Source organism: Perca fluviatilis, chromosome 24 (genome assembly GCF_010015445.1).
Source record: "Perca fluviatilis chromosome 24, GENO_Pfluv_1.0, whole genome shotgun sequence".
Lineage (NCBI taxonomy): Eukaryota > Metazoa > Chordata > Actinopteri > Perciformes > Percidae > Perca > Perca fluviatilis.
In genome coordinates, this window is record NC_053135.1 from 19,028,424 (window position 1) to 19,052,170 (window position 23,747).

The 23,747-nt window shown below is 43.4% G+C and overlaps 1 protein-coding gene and 1 long non-coding RNA gene across 8 annotated transcripts in view; one reads left to right on the forward strand and one right to left on the reverse strand.

The window, feature by feature from the left end:
- The window catches only part of zeb2b (zinc finger E-box binding homeobox 2b), a 103,507-nt gene that overhangs the window by 4,276 nt on the left and 75,484 nt on the right, over nucleotides 1–23,747 (forward strand). For 4 of the 6 annotated variants that reach the window (XM_039793121.1, XM_039793123.1, XM_039793122.1 and 1 more), the window contains exon 2: nucleotides 9,006–9,154. In XM_039793121.1, coding sequence (XP_039649055.1) covers nucleotides 9,006–9,154 — 149 coding nt within the window. Of the gene's footprint in view, nucleotides 1–7,211; nucleotides 7,532–8,117; nucleotides 8,399–9,005; nucleotides 9,155–23,747 lie in introns of those variants that run through there. The other 2 variants (XM_039793124.1, XM_039793125.1) reach the window with 2 other exon arrangements.
- Nucleotides 4,438–8,688, reverse strand: LOC120554305. 2 transcript variants are annotated; one of them, XR_005638364.1, is made up of 4 exons: nucleotides 8,607–8,688; nucleotides 6,870–7,226; nucleotides 5,285–5,396; nucleotides 4,438–5,178 (listed from the first exon to the last, which is right to left on the reverse strand). It is a non-coding gene; the product is annotated as an uncharacterized LOC120554305 (long non-coding RNA). The 2 variants fall into 2 exon arrangements; XR_005638363.1 differs by lacking the exon at nucleotides 8,607–8,688 and adding an exon at nucleotides 7,450–7,876.

Sequence of the window (23,747 nt, forward strand, 5' to 3'; positions counted from 1 at the left end):
AAGTAACTAGTAACTAAAGCTGTAACAGATGAATGTAGTGGAGTAACTAAAGTAACTAGTAACTAAAGCTGTAACAGATGAATTTAGTGGAGTAAAAAGTCCAATATTTCTCTCTGAAATGTAGCGGAGTAGAAGTATAAAGTGGCATGAAAAGAAAAGACTCAAGTAAAGTACAAGTACCTCAACATTTGGACTGAAGTACAGTACTGGAGTACATGTACTTAGTTACATTCCGAGATCAATGAGTAATGTGTAAAGAGATAATCTGGCGTTGAAACGTTGATGTGGCTTTTTGAAAATCCTCAAATTTCTTTTGAAAAGAAACCCTAACTTAGGGTGTGTTATGCAAATTGTTTCGGTGCTTGAAATGAGTTTACCAAAGTCTTAGTTTAAATATGATTCAAATAGTAAATCAAAAATCAAAAAATAAAGTCTTGAATTCAAAAGTCGTCTGAGCACAAATGATCGATACGATAGCACTTTATTGTCAGTTCAAACCGAAATGTATTTGGCGTTCCCGAGCATCGCCGCTCAAAAGAAGGAATAAAAAAGAAAAATACACACACAACTAGACAGCAATGACACATATACAGTCCATAGATGAAGACATATCAACAGCCATGGCCAACGAAACATATTTCGTGACATCCTCGGATCCCGATCTTAAATCGGCAGCAAACTGATTTGGGTTTTGATAGACTGATGTATAAAAGAGTTCTTAAGCCTGTTGTATCTAAACGAAGGGACTCTGTTAGACAGAAGTTGGTATCCATAATTTAAAACATGCATGGAGTCCAATGAATACCCAAAGAGGGTTGCTCTTCAACGATGGAGTGCTAAACCCAAAAATCCAACAGGCGTGTTCCAAACAGTGAAAAAAAGGTAGCACGTCTCAGGATCCCAAGTTAAGGAGGACCAAAAAAATACCGTCAATGCACACATTTAACCCTCGTACTGTCTTCACCGTCGTCCACCAACTTGTCATTCCGGGTCAAAATTGAAAAATGCGTTGTTTTTTTGTCTTTTTTTTTTACGCTTTTTTCAACGATTTTGTCCCACGGTCAATAAACCTAATAAAATGACATTATACCTCATTTTTGAGTTTGAAAAAAAGCAGATACTATGAAATATTGTGACTAATAGAATAGTTAAGATCAGAGGATGTTGAGTGAATCACAGACTGGTTTATGTCAAAGTTTAGTCAGGATGCTGTTTGGAAACCATTTAAACATGTTTTTTTTTGTTTTTTTTAAAAGCCATGAAATGAAATAAAACAACCAAAATTCAGTGGAAGTTATCATTAATCTTACCTGTGAAGAGCATGGATGTATATGTTGTATAGGTTCCATACAACGTACATGCATGCATCCAAGTTATTTTGGGGCAATTTGGTTGTTAAGAAACCCATATTTCTGATTTCTTTTCTTAGGGGGTGCTGAAGCCCCCCTAAACTTGATCCTAAAAAGTAAATGTAAAAATAAAATAAGTCTGTGTTAATCTATTGTGAGCTAAGGAGTTCTACTCTGGGACTATCACAGATCTAGACGCTTAGATCATTCAGGAAAAAAATTCGGCGCCGTTTTCAGAAAATAGGGGTTGTCAGCCATTTGTCAAAATTGCATAAATGCCTATTTTTCTAAAGTTATTGATACAGCATTTTGAAAACTGTCTGCTTATCCATAGATACATATACGATTTCATTTGTAATACCACCTTTACCTTGTAGTAGCCTAAAGGCCCTGTGGCTCAGTTACATAATTCAGTGTTTCTCCATTCCATGATGCTCCAAAAAAAAGATGTTAAAATGCCATTTAGCACAGTAGAATAATATCAAATAATATTAAAAGGGTGCCAGGCACCGTTAAAGCTCTGACCCTAGAATCGCCCCTGTTGGAAACATCTTGTTTGTTTGTTGACATCTGATAATTCTTTTAAGTTGCTGTGTTATTTGTAAGAGATCTAGATATAGGGACTTGTTTTAAGACAATCATCTGGAAAATCTGAAGTGAAAGTGTTTGGAAACGTTTTGAGTCGTATCTCTGAAGCTTTTTTTTGACATTACATAAGGGTTTTGAGCTGCTGTGTTATTTGTCAAAGATGCATCGTGTTGTTTTGAAGATTATATCTGATTTCAAGAAATCTTACCAAGTGAATTTTCACTTTTATGTTTCTATTTATTTATTTTTTACTTATTTCTATTTTTTTATTTTGAAGTGGCCTTTTTTTGTTTTTCGAGAGAGAGAGAGAGAGAGAGAGAGACACAGGAGAGAGAGAGAGAGAAAGAGAGACACAGACAGACAGACAGAGAGAGAGAGAGAGAGAGAGAGAGCGAGCAGTACTGGGCATAGATTCATCTCTGGATGCACCACAATGTCATGCGACTCTCCCCGATCTAAATTAGGCCTGGTGGCTGAAGTTGTTGAATGCACATACGTGTGTTTAGGTCTCAAGGCGTGTTCTGCCGTGGCATCTCTTTCTCTCTCTGTCTCTCCCTGTCTCTCTCTCTCACTGTCTCTCTCTGTCTCTGTCTCTCTCTCACTGTCTTTGTCTCTCTGTCTCTCTCTCTGTCTCGCTTCCTGTTCTCTGTCTCTGCCCTGTCTTTCCTTGTCTCTTTTGTCTCTCCCTGTCTCTTCGTCTCCTGTCGCTCTTGCCTTTTTCCTGTCTCTCTTCTGTCTCTCTGTCTTCCCTGTCTCTCTCTCTTCCCGCTCTCTCTGTTCTCTCTCTCTCCTTTGTCTCTCTCTCTCTCCCTGTCTCTCTCTGTCTCTCTCTCTGTCTCTCCCTGTCTCTCTCTCTGTCTCTCTCTCTCTCTCCCTGTCTCTGTCTCTCTCTCTGTCTCTCCCTGTCTCTCTCTGCCTGTCTCTCTCTGTCTCTCTCTGTCTCTCTCTCCCTCGTCTTACTGTACTGTACACCAGCGAGGGCTGCAAACACAAGACACGATTTAAAAAACAGCGTTTATTCTACCAAACGAGACCAGGATGTGTTGTACACCATCTTGCCGCTTGGATGACTGTATTACTGGGTCGATGCTCTCTCTCTTTTTCTTTTTTTTTATTAAATATCAGGCGCGAGATGGTCAGCGATGTTGACTGCCGACCTGATTTCAGCGGAGGATCTTATTTCACTCTGTAATGAAACCCGCTGCAAGTCCAGGTTTCACTGTCCAGCTGAGCGTTTCTCATGTCTTAACGTGATCACAGGTCTGTTTTAGTGAACGTCACACTTATACTGTACATGTGTATACATATGAAAGGAAATGTGAAGGTAACAATCAAAAATGTGGGCATTATTTTACCTGTAGATGGTCAAATTTGACAAATCCACCCACGGGAATTTGACATCAACCTGCAAAAAAGCCTTTAACCCTCTGAGGACAAAAGACGCATCTGTGAGTCCAAGAGATGTTTGACAGCAGTCCTACACAGAAAGCGATATTACAAAATGTATATACTATTTTAAGTCATACATAACGCTACTTTTGTGAACCCAAGACTTTTGTGAACTCATTTCAAGCACCAAAACAACTGTTGAGTGTTGGTAAGTTTTCACAAGAGATTTGAGAAATTTCAAAAAGCATGTTGCAAATGATCTCTTTATACATTGCTCTGGAACAAATTTGGGCCCCACTATACAGAAAGCTGAGTTTGTTCTGAACATTTTGATATGAACGCATTGGTATCTGTTACCTGCAAATACCCTTAAAATGAGATTTTAAGAAGAAATGTAAAAATGCCCTTAGACCTCAGAGGGTTAAGTACAAGGATATAGTCACGCTGCATTGACCTCTGACCTTACATGTGGTTACTTGATGCAGATCTTGAATGTAAAGCCCGAGCATGAAGAAGAATATGATCCGCTGGCGCTGAGTGACTCAGCTGGGGAAAATATTTCTATTATTCTGAGATCCAGCAAAACTAAAATGGTGATCTTTGTTTGCTGCGTTGCTCCCGTTGCATACACTTTTGAAGGCTGGTGAGACATTCAGGCGTGTAATAGCAGCTGGCAAAGTCCACACAATAGATCAGTGAGTGTATTTCTGTAACTTCTCTATAGTATGTGCAAACACAAGCCGTAATTACACCAACAGATTCTCTAAATACTACGAAACATTCCTGCAGTACAACCCACTGCACCGCTGTGTTTGCAGTCAATCTGTTTTTTACTGTGTCAAAAAAACTAAACATGGCCCACACACACGCACACACACACACACACACACTGAGGCAGAGAGGGAGAGAGAAAATTAGGATTATAATCTTGGTAATCAGTAGTCATGCCTGAGGCAGACAGCTGCAGAACTGCACAGCTCCAATTTAGGTGTTGGACATTAAAAACCATTAAACCCAAGTGAATTTCCACTTATTGATTTTTTTTTTTTTCTTTCTGGGGCAACATTTCAACTTCACAAAAATATGCCGGGGCAGATAGTGTGCTGCAAAAAAAGCTTCAAATCTTTATTCAGAGAAATAAAAAATAAAAAACACATACAAACACAGAGGAGAGAACATGCAGCGAGCAATGCAATAAAAAAACCAGCAACTCACAATTCATTCCAAATGATTTCAATCATTACAAATCTGTCAGCCTGTTTTAAGTTGACAATGAACCAATTTATCCCAAACATTACAAACAAATTGTCCTAATAATTAATTCACTCACACAGTGCATCAACATGTTGCACTTTTAATGTGAAATTGACAGAATCAAGTTTAAAAAAAAAAACTGTCAAAAATTATGAATCCCCCCCTCCCCCCCTCATTTATATCAATATATTCATATAAGCACAAGGTCCCCCTATAGGTCACACACTGACTGTAATCCGTTTTCACAGTGAATATGTGGAGCCCCACGAAGGAGAGCCTGTGTGCGTAAAAAAAAACAAAAAAATAAAAAATAAGGCGAGAGGTGCCACTCCAAACTCGCTTGGATGAATGGGACACAGAGCTGGAGCTACGGTTCAAATGGGTGAGTGTGTGTGTGTGTGTGTGGGAGAGAGAGAGAGTGTGTGTGTGTGTGGGGCAGGGGGGGGAGAGAGAGTGAGACACAGGGAGAGAGAGAAAGTGGCAGACTGCTTCGTTTGCATGCAAGCACCGTGGCAGTAAATTACGCGTGACAATAATTCACCCAGGACTGGATCCACTTTTGACCCGAGGTAAAACAGGAGCGTCTGACCTCCCTCCTCTTTGATTTTTTTTGATAAGAAGAAGAAGAAGAAGAGAAAAAAAAGACCACATTACATGATGGAAATGATTCATATACTAAAGAGAGAAAAAAAAAGTAAACTTACCAAAAAACTAAAAAACTCCATTTGGCATTCAAGTCCTCTGGATCCATGCAGACAAGTTGGAGAGGCACTGAAGTTATGGAATACTTCTATGATGATGATAATTAGGATTATACTAAAAAATACAAATGATTAGTACTGTTAATGGTATGATAATAATACATAAAAAACACGAAGTGGTGTTACACAAAAACAGTAAAAAAATCAAACTGTTTCTATACAAATTCCTACCAGAAAGCTACCTACGATTCTGTTGGTCTGAAATGTCTTTTAGCTGCATCTGATTGTTTATTTTGTTTTTGTTTTTTTTTTTTTGGGGGCAACAACCAGTTCAGCCCCTTGATTGATGATTTAATTAGCCATACAGTGGCAAACTGCAGGAGGACAGACAGGACACAAAATAATGCTTTATTTACATAACCAATCACAGAGCTGCAAAGGTGGAGCTTCCATCTCTCTCTCTCTCTCTCTCTCTCTCTCTCTCTCTCTCTCTCTCCCTCTCTGGCAAGTCAGACATGGCTGAGCTGGTTGACTTCTTTAATAAATGCGAGATTCATCCTGTTAAAGTGGAGTCCAGGATGAAAAAAAGAATCCCTGTAATAATCCTGGACTACCCCCGGTGATAGTCCTCTAATATTCCTGCAGGGACTCGCAGTGCGGCTGCTGCTCTCTGTAGTAACTTTACCATCACTTTATTGTACTTTGTGGTATTTTCCCCCCCCAGCTCCTTTAGTGGCCTATCATTGGAATATTCCTACAGAGGCAGAGGCTGCAGTCATCCCTGTCACTGCTGGGTTACACACTTTGTGCAAGCTGTCTGATCCCCCAAATTCACTTTGGTTCATTTTCGTTAGGGGGGGGCTGCAATTGGAGAGTGGACTAAGAAGCAGATGCAAAGAATAATTAATACAATTGTATCTCTCCCTTACAAAGTGTGACTGTATGTGGAGTTAACATGCAGACAAAGGCAGTGATGTACCTGAGGCAGGTACATAAAACAACAGTGATTTACTCTCACGCTGCAAAAAAACTAAAAGTCCATCTAAAGTGATTTTCTTTTTTTTCTTTTTTTTTCTTACCTTTGCGATGTTAATCCCCCCCACAAAAGCAGAGGACACAAATTCTGCCAATTCTGTTTTCCAAAAGCTTTTTTTTCTTCATTTTTCTCCCAATAATTTCCTTTAAAAAAAATTAAACCCGATTACAGCACATCTAACTCTTGACATGAACTAAATCATGCCCGATATAATAAAAGCTCTGTGTGTAATGGAACCAACACACCACTGATTTCTAAGCAAAAACAACAACAACAACAACAAGGTTTGAACTAAATGATTATGTCCATAACAGATATTTTTTGCAGCGTAGATAAAAAGCCGAGCATCCCCAAACCTTTTGCAGTCGCAGCCAATTACAATAATGAAGAAAATGTGGAATAGCCTCCCCGTCCTGCCGTATAGCAACCCTGCCATTTCTGCAAATTAAACTGAGTGGAAATAGAAATATATATATATATATATATATATATATATATATATATATATATATATATATATATATATATATATAAAATAAAAAAAATCCTTACATGATTGCGGGCCGGCGTGGACGCGCTCCAAGTTTCTCCCCCTTTTTCTACACTAACACACACACACACACACTCACATGGAGAAAGAGAGAGGGAAAAACACACTGTCGCCTGTTCTTTGCTCCGCGTCGAAGCCCGACATAGTTGGTTTCACTCAAAAAGAGATGGAGAGAGAGAGGGAAAGCAAAGAGGAGCGAGAAGGGGGGTGGGGAGAAAGGAGAGAGAAAGAGAGAGAGAGGGAGGGAGAGAGAGAGAAAAAAAACTTCACGTTCAACCCAGAAGATGCTCACGTTTGGCTCTCCTCAATTATCCCCTCCCGTGAAGATAGGTGGCGTGCGTTTCAGGGGGCTTCTTCCTCTGTGTTGCACGGCGAAGAAAAGGAGGTGGAAAGAAAAAAAAAATGTCATTAGAAGAGGCGTAACACGTCAGTCCCTACCCAGGTTTGTTTCCTGGAGTGGGTGTAAGACATCAGTTGTAAACCTGCCCTAGCAGGAATAGCGGTCCCTCCCTCCCTCCCAAACTATTTCTAAGGCTTTATTTCTAAGGCTTTATTATCACCGGTGGAAAAGGATCCGCTCACCGACAACGCGCTGCAGTATCATCCCTCCTCGCGACTCCTATATCCAAGCAAGACACCTTCTTTAAAAACCAAAAAACGCAAGGTATGTTGCCTCCTCACTTTGGTTTTTTTTTCTGTTATTATTTCTGGCGTTTTTTCGGCGAAAATGTTGGACAATAAACTTCCGCGCGCCCCGCGTCAGAGTTGGAGCTTAACTTTGCTTTTACCTGCGCAGGTGGAATTAGGTGCGTTTGTTTTGAGCTTTTTTTCTTCTTTTTTTTTCCCTCTTTAATTTATAATTTTTAACCTCCGTGATGCAGCGGCGTCCTGTGGGTACCTGACAGCCGGGGAAAACGTGCCTTTTTGCGGGGAGTTTGGCGCTGCACAACACCGCTATCCTTGGGAGGAAAAAAAAGGACGATATGCATCCCGGTTTTTCCTTCTTTAGTCTCTTCAGCTTGTATTATATATATATATATATATATATATATATATATATATACATAGCTTTATCATGGAGCTAAACGCCCAAGTTACCTAAACAAACCAAAACCTTCTTGTCAATTTTCACTTAATGCTAATAACGGTATTTGCGCTGATAAATGGGCTGGCGATCCGAACATCCCACACAAACACACACACACACACACACACACACAGGCGTTTTGAACCTTATCGCTTTTTTTATGCGCCATTTGTGCCTTTTAAGATTTTATTTGTTTCCCCCTTACAGTCCGGAGTCATTTGGCACATTTGAACAATTATTCCCCATCTGTTATTTATTAACTGTCGACAGGGAGGGCTTCGGATTTACTTTAATTAAAAAAAGAAGCTGGAAGTGCAATTGTGTCAGGCGAAACCCAAGTCTTTATTGAAGTTCTAGGACTTTGAATGAGAGCACAGCAGCGGAGGCTTTATTCCAAACGCTGTTCGAGGCTCGACAATCTCGCTTGTCTGCCGTCCATAACGTGTAAGCTCCGGATTTGACCCTTAAAAAAAATATGACAGAAATGTGATTTAGGCTATTAACCTGTTTCGACCTTCGGTTTTTCAAAGCCCGGACTGAATACGCCGCACACAAAAACGCGAACAAATCCTGCAAGTGGACATTTGAATGGAAATAGACCAAGTAGACTTGAAAAGATGGATTTTCTTAAAAAGTGACGCAAAATACAAACCCGTCTTGTGAAACTTTTCTGAATGAAATAGCCTCACAATGGATGATTTCGCGTCAGTCTTCACGGGCAAAAAAAAAGAAGGAATTGTGGTTTTTCGCCTAATGAGAGAAATTACAATTCCGTTCCCCCTGCTGCCGTTCGCTTTGCTCTTTAATGTCTGAAAATCCAAATTAGATGGACGTGGATGCCCTCGTCGCTGCTTCTCATACTTTCACCCATGCACGGCTCTTTTTTTTCTTTTTTCTTTTTCTGTTTTACAATCTGTCCCTCCATCCAAGTTCCATTTGCTGTTTCTTGTCACGCGTACGCCGCAAGTGGATCTCCTCGCTAATACCCACATTGTTGGTGTTGCTGTGTGTGTGTGCGTGTGTGTGTGTGCGTGTGTGTGTTTCCCGTCAGATATCAAGCTGAAATCAAGGAATCGAGTCCATGCGAGCTGCCATCTGATCCCCCCCACACACACATAGACTTATCAATGAAGCAAGAGATCATGGCGGATGGCCCCAGGTGTAAGAGGCGAAAACAAGCCAACCCGAGACGGAAAAACGGTAAGAAAATCACGGGAGAGGGAGACAAACCAAGCAGTCGGTCTGGGGGTGGAGGATGGAGGATGTGGGGGGGCGATATCTTTGGATGTACGCCTGGGTTTGAAGGCTTCCACTGCGGTTCTGGGTGTGTGTGAAGGTCCGCCGCGGCTGGTGCGCATTTCTGCCTTTTGGACCCTTTTTACGCCGGGATAAAGGGGACCGCTATCTGGGGGACAAACTGTGCGTAAATGCGTAGAGCATTTTGGAATCTTAAAAAAAGAGTTATAATAGCGGTTTTAAAATGTGTGTTGTCGGGGGGGGTGGGGGGGTATTTTAGTGAAGGGTTTGCGAAGAGGTTAGTTGTGAACTTGTGGATGTTTTTGAAAGTTGGAAGCGTAGCGGTGCCGGCTGGTTTCTTGCCGGGACAAAATCCGCCATGGGGTTGGGGGGCTGAGTGCATGTGGAACGGTCACTCAGACCCTTGCTGGCCGGAGCTGGCTCATGCTGCTCGGTGTACAAAAGTCCAATCTTGTGACTATGAGTTTTGATTTTTATCCGTGCGTTGGCCGTGCTGTTTTTCTCTCATTATACAGGCCTGTACATCAGCTCCATAAGACACATTTTCAAGTGATTTACCCCCCCACCCCCCCCCCACATTGTCGCTGTTTTCCGGGACAAGCAGAGTGGGTGAAATAATTCACAGGGAAGGCATTCTGTTGTTGCTTTAGTTTTGAAAAAACCTGTGCGTTTTTTGCTTGGCAAAGTTTATAGGCAGTGGAGGCATCATATAGGCTTCATATATAAAGAGGATGACATGTCCAATAAATGCTGGACATTAATTGGGTCTGGACTGAGTGCTGGAGGTGGAGATTTGTAGGGTTCTCTCTCTCCATTTGACTGCACTGTTTCCCACAAGAAAGAGGCAAATCTGCAGTGACATTTTCTGGCCCCGTTATTCCTGATTATTGCATATAACACAGGCGAACTGAAGCTCTGTGTGTGTGTGTGTGTGTGTGTGTGTGTGTGTGTGTGTGTGTGTGCTAGTGTGTGTGTGTGCGCGCGCGCAGTGATTCAGCTGCTCAGACTATAGGCTTTCATTTGCTTACTTCACAACATTTTTTTTATTTTTTTTTTACTCTCTGCCCCCACAGGTTATTTATCTAGATCAGATTTCATTTATTGATTGCATACAATCAATAGCAGACAAGCATTTTGTTCCACACTAAATAGAACAGGAGCAAAGCAGTTGAGCCGGAGCATAAATATTTTTGCTCCAATACATATATACATATATATGTACATTTGCAGTATTCATACTTAAAGGTGAAAATACAATAATAAGACACATTTAGAGATATGACAGCCTGTTTAGCTGTGGCCACCTGTTTTGTAATGTGGTTTTGGGGGGGGGGGTGAGTGGGAGAAAACCTGTCTTGGCTTTTATGTACCAAACGGCAGCATTTGGTAAAATAATATTAGCAAAGCAAATATAATTTTCACACCTTTTAAAACCTGACAAGCCAAAGCACACTGCTTTGGCAGTGTGCGAGGAATATTTTTATCTCCCTATACAAATGTCTCACCCGGTTATAATGTGCATCATTTAAAAGAGATATGATTATTCTAGTTTTTTTTTAAAATGTGTAATGTGAGTCCCCCCTTTTTCTTTTTCTTTCATAACAACTAGCTCTGTCTGATGACCCCCCTACTTCCCCCCCCTACCCCCCATCCTCCCCCCCCTGGGAATGCAGAGGCTTATTGAGGCTTGCCCACTCTCTCTCTCTCTCTGCCTGTCTCTGTGTCCTCTTCCTGCCTGGCTCTGTGGAGGGATGGCAGGGCAGGGGCGAAAGTGAGCGTCGGCCGGCCGGCAGGACGGACCATCATTCCTCCAGCAGGAACTAACAAAAAAAACAACGCCTCCAATGCACCAAAAAATGCAGCGCACGCAGACCCAGTTTATCAAAAATATTGAGCCAGATGGAGGGCGGATGCACCCAGACTCCCTCATCCTTCCCTTAACCAACAAATCAGATGAATATACACAAATATGAAAATCTGTACAATTACAGCTTAATTTTCTCGATTTGCTCTTCTGTGTGTGTGTGTGTGTGTGTGTGTGTGTGTGTGTGTGTGTGTGTGTGTGTGTGTGTGTGTGTGTGTAAGCCAGCATGTTTTGATGTAAATTATAATTTGCGTGCCACCTGTAATTATTTCTCTTTAAAAAAAAAAAAAATGTTTAACATGTAGTTTTTATATTTTAATTAAGCAATTCTGGCTCAGTGTTGCTATATTTTGATATCTGATATAATTGTTCATTTGATGCATCCTCACAGATAGAATAACTGGAATTGTTCGGATAATTTCTCTCTCTTTTTTTTTCCAAAATGGAAGGAGCACTTTCAGCATTTGTGCCAATTAGTATTAATGAGGCGTTTGCTCACTAAGTTGTCGAACCAATGACATTCTCATCCAGATGACTGTTGGCCTTCAGGGTTGGAGGTGCTACAGTAGCTTTGGCTCACTCAGTGCCCAGCCTGTCGCGTGGTATTTAAACCACAGTTCATGACTTACCCCCCTCCCCTCCTGATCCCAACCTCCTGCACGCCGCCGCTGTGAAGCCTCTGTCTTCCAGCTGATAGACTCTGATATGGCAGTAACAAAAAAATTCAAAAGCAGCAAAAACCTGAGAAATGACGTGTTATCGTCCCCATTCCCCCGCTGTCAAAGCCCGCTATAAAAACCCCTTCTCCTCTCCTGGTGTGAAACTTGATCTCGGCAGCGTGAAGTGTTTGAGAGTTTGGCCCTTGCCAGGTGTTGGCCTGTCACATCCAGCTGTGAGCGCCTAACAGAAAAAAAGCACTCGCACACCTGTCCTTTATTTTCGTATTGCTCAACCAGCACATGCATCGAAAACATGCCCTTTTTAGAAGGGGGGGGGGAGAAAATGTTTTGTAATCATGTTGTTTTCTGATTGGGATGTTACGCAGACTCTTTGCATCAAACTGTGGCGGCTTTTGTCTGACAAAAGAAATAGATGAAAGAAGGAAATACAGATGTTTGGTTAAAATGTTGGATTCACAGCATTTTTTTGTTGTGGATTTTTTTCTTTGTACCCCGGATGACATCTCATTGTCGGGACATACCCTCGGTAAATGCACCGATTACATAATCGGAAGCAGCAGCAGCAGCAAAACTAGAAGCAAAAAGACAAGGCCAGTCCCCCTTCTCTCTATTTCTCTATCTCTCTCTGCTGCTGCTGGTGTTTGATATAATAAGTCTGAATGTGGTTATCACAGATTCACGGAAAAATAAGAAAAGGTGCTGCCTTTCTTCCTCTTCTTTTTTACCTTCTTCTCTAACCCCCCCCCCCCCCATCTTTCCTGCCATCTCCCATCTACCAGCCTCCCTCCCTCCCTTCTGCTTCTTCTCCTAGATTTTTCCTCTATCAAGGTAGGGGCAGCTATTTTGCCATCATCACTGAGCTAAGGGGGGGAATGGGTTGTTGGAGGGGGTGGGTGGGCGGGGGGGGCTGGTAAAGAAGATAAAAAAAAGGAAGAAGAGAAGAGGAGGGCAGGTTTCGCAGGGTGCTCGCGGACAATTGATTGTCGGCGGTAATGTGTTTCATTTACATGTTTATACCGTCAATAGTGGCGGGGGGGGTTGTACGCCGCGCCATTCACTAGCTGCCATTCCCATACGGGTTGGCAATTGTGTGGAGCAGCCAAAAGCAGACACCTTGCACTCCTGATGGCTTTTTTTCTTCCTTTTCTTCTGTAAGGAAGAAGCTGAGGAAAAAGTGTTTTTGCAGGTCATTCATGTTGAAGGGAAATGAAGGATTATTTTGTTTAAGCAAGTGAAATAATTACTGTGAGATATTATATAGTCTGAGTCTGCAGCGGGGGGGAATGCTGTTTTGCTCCGAGTGTCGTGGCGTACAGACCCCGCTGATAGCTGGTGGATGTATCTTCCTGGAGTATATATATTTTTTTATATATATAACGTCGTCCTCTGCTTGAATCCAAATAGACATATTTCCAATTACCCCCCATGTAAAATGTCTAGCAGGTTTTCCCTCCATGCAGGCTAATAAGGAGGCATATTTGTCCTGTCACAACTACACATTGCACTTTGGCGTGCTGCGTGAGGCCTTATTATTTTTGTTCCGGAGCGTACGGGAGCTTTTTTGCATCACTCTATTTTTTATTTTTTTTCTTCTTTCCTCCCTCTCCCTCGGCTGCAGTCGTCACGAGCTAAATATATCCATCTGCTCAAAGTGTGTGAGTCAAGTGTATATAGCCAAGCACATAAAAATGAATGGACTTCCCTTACGAGATCGTTGTGATTTCAAGCATAGCGTCGGTATATACAGTAGGAGCAAAAGGATGTTCCCTTTGGGTAGCGGTGTCGTTCCTGAAAGGAAAGGGGAAGCTTTTTTTTTTTTTTTTCACAGGACCCGCAGTATTTACAGTTATTGTAATTCACACGATTTTATTTTATTTGATTGTGTGTGTGTATGTGTGTGTGTGTGTGTCACAGAGATACAGTCGTCGCAGTGTGATATCTTTCGGCTTTCAAGCTGATACGTTATTCAACAAATCCTCTAATATGTGCTTTCCACAAGGAATTAAATCAGGAATGTAGCTCAGCAACAGCAGCTACACACACACACACACACACACACACACGCACACACATGCATAGTTTTTTTTTTCCACGCTTTGATAAGGCAGATAAAAGCAAATAGCATGGCTTGTGGCTGTACACCCTTAAACACACACCAAAAAAAGAAAAAGAAAACTAATGATCATCCTGGACACTGGACAGAAAACTTTCATCCATTCCTCCTCCTCTTCCCAACAATATAGCCCCAAAAACATTTTTGACACATTTTCTCCTGTTTTTTTTTCTTTTTCTTTTTTTTGTTTTTGTTTTTATTATTCCGTCTTTTTTTTTTTTTTTTTCTTCATTCTTCCTTCCTCGACCGCCCTGCTTGTGTGAAGATATTTTTTCGCCTGGCGGCCAGAGAACACACACTCTCTGAGGCACCGCGAGCCCCGGACCCCTGACACCACAGGTCTTTGGAATGCCTTAGGTACCATTTCACTTTCGCTCACATCAATGCTGACCTGAATGCCTTTCATATCTGATCCGCCGTGTCTCTCCTGGTAAACATCCCCCGGGGGGAGAACAAAGAAAGGAGCTCCTCTTCTTCTTCTTCTTCTTCTTCTTCTTCTTCTTCTTCTCCCCTCTTAATCACAATTCAGCCCCTTTCGCCGCCAGCAGCAGGGCTACACATTTGCATTCAGCATCAGAAAAAAGGGCCTGAGATGAAAAGGGGGGCGAAAAAAAAAAGAAGAGCAAGAGAGGAGAGGAGGAAAAAAAGAAGAAGAGGAAGGGAGAAAAAAAATCGAGAGAGAGAGAGAGAGAGAGAGAGGCAGAAAAGGGTGGGTGGGTGGGTGGGTGGTGGAGAGAAATAACTAGGGTGTTTGTGGTTGTTTGTTGGTCGTCCCCTGGTTACAAGCCTTTTATAGCCTCCCTTCTCTAGCAGGGACCCAGCACCCCCACCCCCCCCCGATAGACAGATAGTGTTACGAGATGGCATGCCCACACTATTTGTGGCCACTCACACTTAAGAAGAAGAAGAAGAGGAAGAAAATCCTGGCTGTGACCGATTGGATTGTGCTTAAAGAAGGCGATAAGAGTCCGGAGCAGGTGTCTTCACCATGCTTCCCAAACTTCTTTAGTAGATTTGAATGTCAAAAACGCTAATTTGCCAGCACACTTTTGTGCTGCTCTTTTAGTTTTTTTTTTCAGTTTTTTGGAAGAGCCGTTTTTCGTCCGTTTTTTTTGCGTTGGAAATGAGCCTTTCCTGAATTCTTTAATACACTGCTATTATGAGAAAAAGAATTATCACACATCCCCTTATGTAAACATACACAATGCAGTTTATGTGTCGCTTTATCATAGTGATTAGCAAAGATATCTTTATCATCCCATTCCCAGGCTGGATGTATGCAAATCTTAAGCAAAGATGGGGGAGATGGAAGGGGGTACCTCAGCTCTTTAAATGGCATCATGTGAGATGGATTTCAGTTTTCTTTATTCCCCTTTCTCTTTCTTTTTCCCCTCCCTGAACTTTTTTCTTTTTCTTTTTCTTTTTGGTTAAGAAGAAGGATTATCGGTACACCTTCCCTCCCTCCCTCCCTCCTGGCCAAGCTGCGCAGGATTTAGGCAGATTTACTTCAGCAAACACCTTTGGACACTGGGGGGAAAGAAGGAGTCTGTTTGCAAAAGGGGCCTTTTGTTCCGAGAGGTTCTGGATAATGCCTTACCAGGCAGCCATGATATTAACCCGTGCTTTGGAGAAATTGGGTGGTGGTGTGTGTGTGTGTGTGTGTGTGTGTGTGTGGGGGTGTTAACTCTTTGTATGACAACTCTTTGCTGCTTGGACGTCCCCTCTGTGGCCATCCCTTACTCTCTTCCCTTTTATTAAAACCTGCTTTGAGCTGCATTGCTTGTGTTTTGGTTTTCAGTGTTCTTCTGGTAACTCCAAATTCTTGGGATTTTTTGCGATGGGACATGTTGGTTTGGAAAAGCAAAAGCGGCAGTGCATTTGGGGTGATATATACACACATACACAAACACATACACACACACTCACAGAGCAACTCCAACTGCCAAGAACGATGAAAGCGAGAGCGGCGGTGGCTGGGATCCGTTGCCTGACTAACACCGAGGCATGAATCAGCCAATAGTGAGCCAACTCTGCCCCTGTGACTCCCCTTTATGTTTAAACGGCAATAATGAGGTATCGTCCAAAACAACTGTGGTGACACAGGCTGCGTTTAACCTTAATCCTTTGCATTTTTTTACATGCATCATAAAAAAAAAAGCCGTGCTTAAGTCACAGTTTTTACAGCTCGGCGGCTGAACTGTATCTGAACTGCTTCATCCCCAGAAGGAATTGCCTCAGAAAAAAAAATCTGGTTTTGCTTGCCTTTTTTAGCCGCCGGAAACTAAAGCGAGTGCTTTGCTGTATCTACTTGAGATATTTAAGTTGTGAGTTAAATGAAGCTAATGTGGCTCTGCTGTGTAGCGGTCAAGGATGAGTGTAGTTTTGGGGCCTGTTGCTGAGTCATATGTATGAGCGTGTTGGAAAATAGGCCGAGATGTGTCTCGGTGACGCAGCGGTTGTCAGAAGTCGGCTCGGACACACAGCGCGTGAAAGAGGCAGAGATGGAGAGTGATGGAGCAGAGGTGACAGACTTAAAGGTGTTTCTGGGGGCGGCGTTCTGCCTGTCAAGCTCTGACCCACCTTCCTCCATCCTTTCTTTCTCTCAGGATTTGACAGGTCGTATCACCCCCCACCCCCCCACCCCTTTTCCCTGTGATGTACGCCTGTTCTGCGACACGCTACTCTAAGTAAAGTTTCAGTTAAGTCAGATGTCTTTCTCCTGCTTCCCTGACTTTATTTCATGCCTTCTTGCTTGTTTTCTCTTTTCTTTTTTTTTTCTTCCTCTTCCCGTGTCTCATCCCCTTGTTTTCTCTGTTTTTCTTCCGTCACTCCTTGCGATTTGACAAAAAGCAAACACCGAAATTGAAACTTCAGTGGTCCGGCAAATAATTGCATGCATTTGGACTTTTTTTCATTTACGTGTGTACACTCTTTACCCTAAGCTGGCATGTTTTATGCATTGCGTAGGAGGGAAAATGCATTTTTTGAAATATCATGCCTCATTTGAGTCTTTCTCAAGTGAAAATGCAAAGTCTTTATTTGGCCCATCCGTTCCGTCTCGTCCTGCTGTTTGCACTTATTCAGTCGCTGCGCCGCGTCTCGCCTGTGATTTTTTTTCCCCGACATTTTCCACGCGTCGACTTTTCCCATTTGCGAGGGAGTCTGGGCGCGACAGACGACAGGTTGCTGAGCAGGTGTAAACTAACATTCAGATTTCATAATCAAATGGTGGGGGGGGGCGGGGGGGCAAAAAACAACTTTTAATAAAACACCTTTTTCCTAACAATGGTATATGTGTGCATGTGCATCCTCGTCTGCTGGAAGAGCAGTTTGGATGGCAACAAATTAAATGTAGTTTTAATCCAAGTTTACCTTGTCGGATTTTTTCCTTTTGCAGTGTGCAGCTTCACTTCAAGGAAGCATGTTTTCATGAGTTCACCGTGTGTTTGGGTTCGTAGACATTTATGCCTTTTGAAGGAATTTGTGTTAACGTGTCCCAATCTTTTTGAGTGTATAAATCACATGTTATTTTTCATGTTCTCTGCACTTCAGAGAATTCAGTCATATTGATCGCAGCAGGGAAAGACCCGTCAAGTCTGATGAAGTGCTTTTAACAAACAGGGTTTTGTCTCAATAGAGCAACTAAGGAACAGATATAGATTAAATCAAAAGAACAAACACATCACAGCTGGTTTCCAGCTTGCGTGTGAATGCATTTCTGCTCTGTGTGTGTGTGTGTGTGTGTGTGGCCATCAACTGTAAAGCAGGGCACAGCTTCATGATGTTTCATAGGAAAAGGAGGTAATCACCTCTATTGCCCATTAAAATGCTCATTTTTTTGCGGCAGCTGCTTCAGAGATGACACCTTTGTGCAAACAAGTGTTGAAAGCAGCCTCCACTTTTTCTGCTCTGATGTCGGCGTTGCTGAGCTGCAAGCGCCGCTTGCTGCCACATGTGCACACACACGCACATTTAGGGAAACACACACACACACTCTTTGATGTATTTTTGATTGTCGGGTTGGAAGAGCTCTTCTGGCAAGGTCACGGCCAACGTGGAACAATCAATAACAGATCACCAGATTAAGGCATGGTGACATCTGGAAATCTAGGCCCTCTTTCACACACACGCCTCCACCCATTCTGCAGCACACCGTTCTTACCTTTTAATTCGGGATAATAGAACATGCTATTTGATCAGGGCTCGCTTTTCCTAACGCACTTCATTATTCAGAAGGTGTCCCGCTTCTCCGCCACCTAAGTGCACCCCTTTCTCGTTACCTTTTTCCTTTTTTTTTTTATCTAACGAGGACTTGTCTGCTTTCGTTTGTGCTCCGCTCGTTCCCCCCCACCCCCCGTCTCCCATCTCCCCCCCTTGCATCTCAACGTGGAAGTAGGTTCAGATGCGTTACCTCAATTTAATTGCAGCCGATTGCCGAGCGAGATCAGGGACAAAAATTAAGGTCATTTTGCGGTTGTACAAATTTCGCTCACTTCTAACGTTTTTCTTCGGTCTCGGCCCGTTGATCAAGCGCCTTCTTAACCGGAGGTTGCAGCAAAAAAGAGGAAATGGTCAGAAACTGAACTCTGGCACCCTATTCGTTGTTATTCAAACATACATTTAACCTTTGGCAAGAGTGAGTCAAGGAGAACTGAAACAAGGAGGGCGGAGGGAGGGTGGGGGGGGGGGCGGCACATCTTCCCCTTTAAATGTCATCTGCGGTGCAGTCAGTGGACATGTGTAGCAGAGTCGGCCCTGTTAAAAAGAAGTCTGAGAGGTGAATTCACGCGTTAATGGGTTCTGACTGGAGAGGGAGCACCCCCGCTCCCGAACGCCTCTTGTCCCGTCGCTGTCAAACAAGAATGTCAAACAAACACCTCCTCAGGTAGCGGGGTGGGGTGGGGTAGTAATCACACCGACAGGCCTGTCCTCAGCCTTTCTGACACGCGAACAATCGGCGGGGGGGGGGCTGAGGCTGCAGCGGAGACGTGCTTTTCCGTGGTGTCAGGCTGCGGTTTTTGGGTGTGGATTTTAAAGGCGACACGGTCAAGTCCGCAGGTCAAAGATTTAAGGGAAGCGTGTTTAATACGTGACAGGAAATGAATCATTGGGAGGACTGGTGGTTGGGGGAGGGGGGTTAACAGGGGTAGAGCTCTGTGTGGTTTGAGTTTCTTGGTTTTGTGAGAAAGCAAGAATCCAGGATTTGGCTTTTGGTTTTGGACCAGGCACTGAAGATTTTCGGAGGGATAGATCCAAGGCATGATGAGGTGATAAAAGTGAGGTTTGTGCGGCGGTGACTGTAGTTTGGCTATCGACGCCTAGGTTTTTTTTGGTTGGGGGGGGGTTTAAAGATGAGTGATGGGACACAAGTTGTGGCTGAATTTGGTTCATGGCTCCTATTCAAGCGGCATTGCTGGAGAGAAGAAAGCCTTGGCTGCCGGACGGTTGGATGGGTATTTCCTGACCTAGAAACCTTGTGGGAAACGACAAAGATTGGGCCATTTATGGAGACTGGAGCTCAGATTTTGGCTGTGACTCAGCCTGAGACACAGCCTGGCCGTTAGTTTAGGTCAAGGCTTTATGACCCCGTGGGTTTGAGGTTGTTTTTTTTATATCCCTGAGCTCTAAATGTCTAGTATATTCTTAGTGATTTTTTGATTGTGGCCTTGTGCACTTCTCTGGGGGATTTGGTTTAAAGACAAAGATTAGAATTTGTTCTTTTGCAACATCAAAGCTTTCAGTTAGATGCCTAAAATGTAGACGTGAATAACTAGAGGGAGTTCTATTCTAGTCTAGAAAGTCTATACTGACAGATTTAGCTTATCATAACAGTCAAGTTCGTTCTCGGACCTTTTCTGCCTTGAAACTTTGCCTTTTTTTGTTTCCCTCCAGTCCACCCTCACCCTCGATCCATCCCACCAGCCAGCCAGCCAGTCAGTCATCTAACCAGTCAGCCCACTCTAATTACTTCTCCCCCACCCAAGGGAAGCTACTTCCTTATCGCCTGGCCGTCTTGCTCTGGCATTCCTGAGATAAATTCCCCACCACTTTGTTATTCTTACTTCTTAGGGGTATTGGAATTAGCATGTCCATCAAAGCAAAACCTTGTACTCTGCCTTCTTTCTCACACTCCTCCCTTTTACGACCTTATCAGTGGTCATACGTTACAGCCAGGCAATGGGACGTGCCCGCGGGCCGCCAGAGGTGCACAACGGACAGAGGTATCGAGCCATGTGTCTGACACGAAAGACTCTGAGGGATGATGAAGCCATGCAAATGTGCAGCTTGTGGCGCTTCGCTGTAGTCTGGCCTTTTGAAAGCGAAGGATTCGTCAAATAGCACATGGTACAGGTAGCTGTAGCACGTGTCCTTTCATATTCGGTTTGTGTGCAATGAAAACGTTTTAACGTGCTCCTAAAGAGCTGTCATTTACACACAACAAGTGAGTTTCCCAACCTTTTAGCCCCTTCATTCCTGTTAAAACCATCCCTGGGTAAATAATCAGAGCTCCATTCATCCCTGCAAACCCCTCGTCTTTGGAGATGTGTGGGTTTGATCGAGACCGAGCCTTTGCTTGCTTCCTTCCTTCCTTCCTTCCTTCCGCTCCTCGCCGTATGTTTCCCTACATGGTTTATACCTCAACAGCAAGCAGACGCCGCCTTATAAACTGGCAATCACGGTATCCCTAATGTTATTACTTTTCATAATTAGTTACAGCAACACTCGTTCCACGACTGGCGGAAAGGAGTATTCCTTAGTAATTAAGGTAATGAAATATTCATTTATGCTACCTTTTTCAGCAGTCTCACAAATGAGCCAGCCATGCTTAATGTCCGCCCTGCCTCTGATTTTATTATGATGGCAGACTGGCACATCTGCAATTAGCACTTGCACTGACAGTTAGCGTTTTTGCGTGGGGCGGTAAGCAGAGGGAGGCGATGTGAAGCAGCGGAGGGTGGGTGCACACCCCCCCTCCCCCCTAGACCCCACCCGTCCTCCTCCAGCACCCTCCACTCGGCTAACCTTGTCTTCTTTTGCATTTTTCTTTTTCTGTGCGTTACCTTTATCTCGTCCTCCCCTGACGGAGAGGTTACCTTTTCCCAACGGTGCAAAATCAACTTGACATAACTGTTCATCAGTTTCAGTCCCCCCCCCCCCCCCCACACCCTCTCTCCCTGCGACTCCCCACCTCACCCCCGAGGTAGTTTGCATCAAATCAGGCCCAGTCAAGCTTCAAGTGGAAATTGGCAGGCCAGAACCTGACAGTGGGGGAGACAAAGATGGGTTGGGGGGGGTGGTCACAACTGGAGGCAGGCGAGTCTCATCACTAGACGTCTGAACTACATCCAAGCTGGTGATCGTAAAAGTCAAGTTTTGGGGTTAAGTGCTAATAAGGCCATTTCAAATCGACCCTAATTGAACCAGAGAAGACGCGGTTTGCTTGTTTTTTCAGCGGGAATATGACTGCCACGTTAGATTTTTATCTTCTGCCAACATCTGTGGAATCCATGACCATGTTATTGCAACGTATGGGCCAAATCCCAAACTGCATCATCACAGTTTCTGCTCACAAGAAGTGAGTTTCAGTTTCAGTTTTTTTCAGTGTAAAGCATATTCAGCTGGAAGTGTCCTTTTATTAGGAACTTACCATGAATATGAATTACCAGCTGGGGGAAAAGTAAGTTGAAGTTGTGTTTTTTGCGAGCCTTTAATTTTTTAGGAGGACACCGGTCGGTGGAAGCGGTGGGGTTACGAGCAAGCGCTTATGCCCCAGCGATGTGAAAATGGCTGACACTTGCAAACAGTCACACATGTTGGCCAGGCGAATGCACTTCTGCACACACATATGGACACGCACAATGTCACACACACACACACACACACACACACACACACACACACACAATACACGTCCAGATTTGCATATTTGAACACAAATATACACCCAGACATACTCACATTTGCACACAAGCAGAAACACACTTAGCCCTATATATATATCACACACAGATGTACACAGGCCCCACACACACACTCCACACACACTTCACACACATGCTAATTGGCAGACAGGCAGGTCACAGCAGACGCAGATGTGCCGTTTCTTTCCCTTTTTTTCTTTCCTCCCGAACCTCGCCGTGGCCCTCGGAGGGGAAGCAGATACGGACTTTGTGATGAAACTTTTAGTGAATCTCGCTGCTCCAGTTCTGTCGCCGCCACGTCACTAAGCTCCAAACGCTCCGTCCCCCGTCCCCCGTCCCCCCACCCGTCCTCACAGCTGCTATATATTCTTATTAAGGTTGAGTGGGGAGAGGTGTGGATCGTGTTTTTTGTTCATTTCTGTTTCCCCCTTTTGACTGTCCGCAAGTCCGTATTTTTTTTTGCACCTTTAACATCCCAAAATAGTCAATCCCATACCTCTCTTTCTTTTTCTCCCTGTCACACCTTTTTTCTATGTTTTATCTTTTCTTTCTATGCTTCCGTTGTCTGCCTTCCTTCTCTTGTTACTTTTTACCTTTTGGCGCTCTTATTTCCCCCGGCTTCTGTCTTTATCTTTCTCTTCCCTCTTACCCTTCTATCTGTCTTATTCCTCCTCTCCTCCCTCCCCGCTCGTCCTGAGCTTTGCATGTGCTCTGATGGGCCTGATGGCCGTTTCGACAGGGCAGCATTGAGGTAAAACGGTGTGACGGCAGAGTTTTTGTTAAGCCGAGAACAAAGGCTCAGGGATGCCAGGCCAAGCCATTGTCCCGCGCCCTATATTGGCTTTGCCACAGTTTTGCAGGATTTAATGCTCTGTTTACCTTCAGCCAATCTCCACTAATATTCAAAGAAGGAGCTTCTTCCTTTTTCAGACGCACCTCAGGATGATTTGAGATAGATCCATAAAAAAAACCAACTGCAGCTTTGCTCATAGAGGAGTGATTCAGAGCGAGGCAAAGGGACAAAGCTCTACCTTTTTAAAACCACACTCTTTCTTCCTGTGCTGTTTAGAGAAAAGAAAAAAATTGTAATCCTAAATTTGTAGGAATGAAATGGTAGCCAAGGCTTTGTTAGCAACAGTTTTGTTACAATATACATAAGGTGGATCTTTGAATTTGTAAATCTACAACAAACACATATCCCATTTGATGTCAAACTGTTTTTGTGTTGTGCGTTAAAACTTCAGTCGATGCTACTTTTAGTGTTTTCTTTTTAAAAGCTTGCACCGATCCAAATCGTTGGGTTCCGAACTGCGAAGACTTTAATAAAACCTCCTTCTCCCACACCTATGTTAAAGATGAGCGGACTGCAAATCTCCCTCAGTACAGTCAGTGTCTGTCACTGTGACTGGGAGAGAGATATGAAGCAAATGTGCATGAATAACACAGAGAGAGAGAGAGAGAGAGAGAGAGGGTGTGTGTGTGTGTGTGTGTGTGTGTGTGTGTGTGTGTGTGTGTGTGTGTGTGTGTGTGTGTGTGTGTGTGTGTGTGTGTGTGTGTGTGTGTGTGTTGGAGTTCCCCTGCATGGTCTTTGGACAAACTGAAAGCAGTGCTCTGTGGGATTAGAGAATGAGTGTTGCTGGGGGTTTGGCTGAGGGCGGAGGACAGAACACAGGAGGATTCTGGGAGTTTTTTTCTGCCCCATAGCAGGCCCTTTTGCAGTGATCTCCATAGGCCATCTATAGCAGAAGCCCACTCAAAAATGGTGCAAAATGCAAACATCCTCAAAAAACCCCATCCTGATAGAATTTCTTTTATTGAAATTGAAACATTTTAAACTCGACCTGGTTTTTGTCAGCAAAAACATGTTTCGGAGCCGAACATTTCCCAATGAACCCTTGAAAGAAATAACTTAAGACGGTTAATGTCGCCAAACTTAACTCAATCTCCAAAATGGATA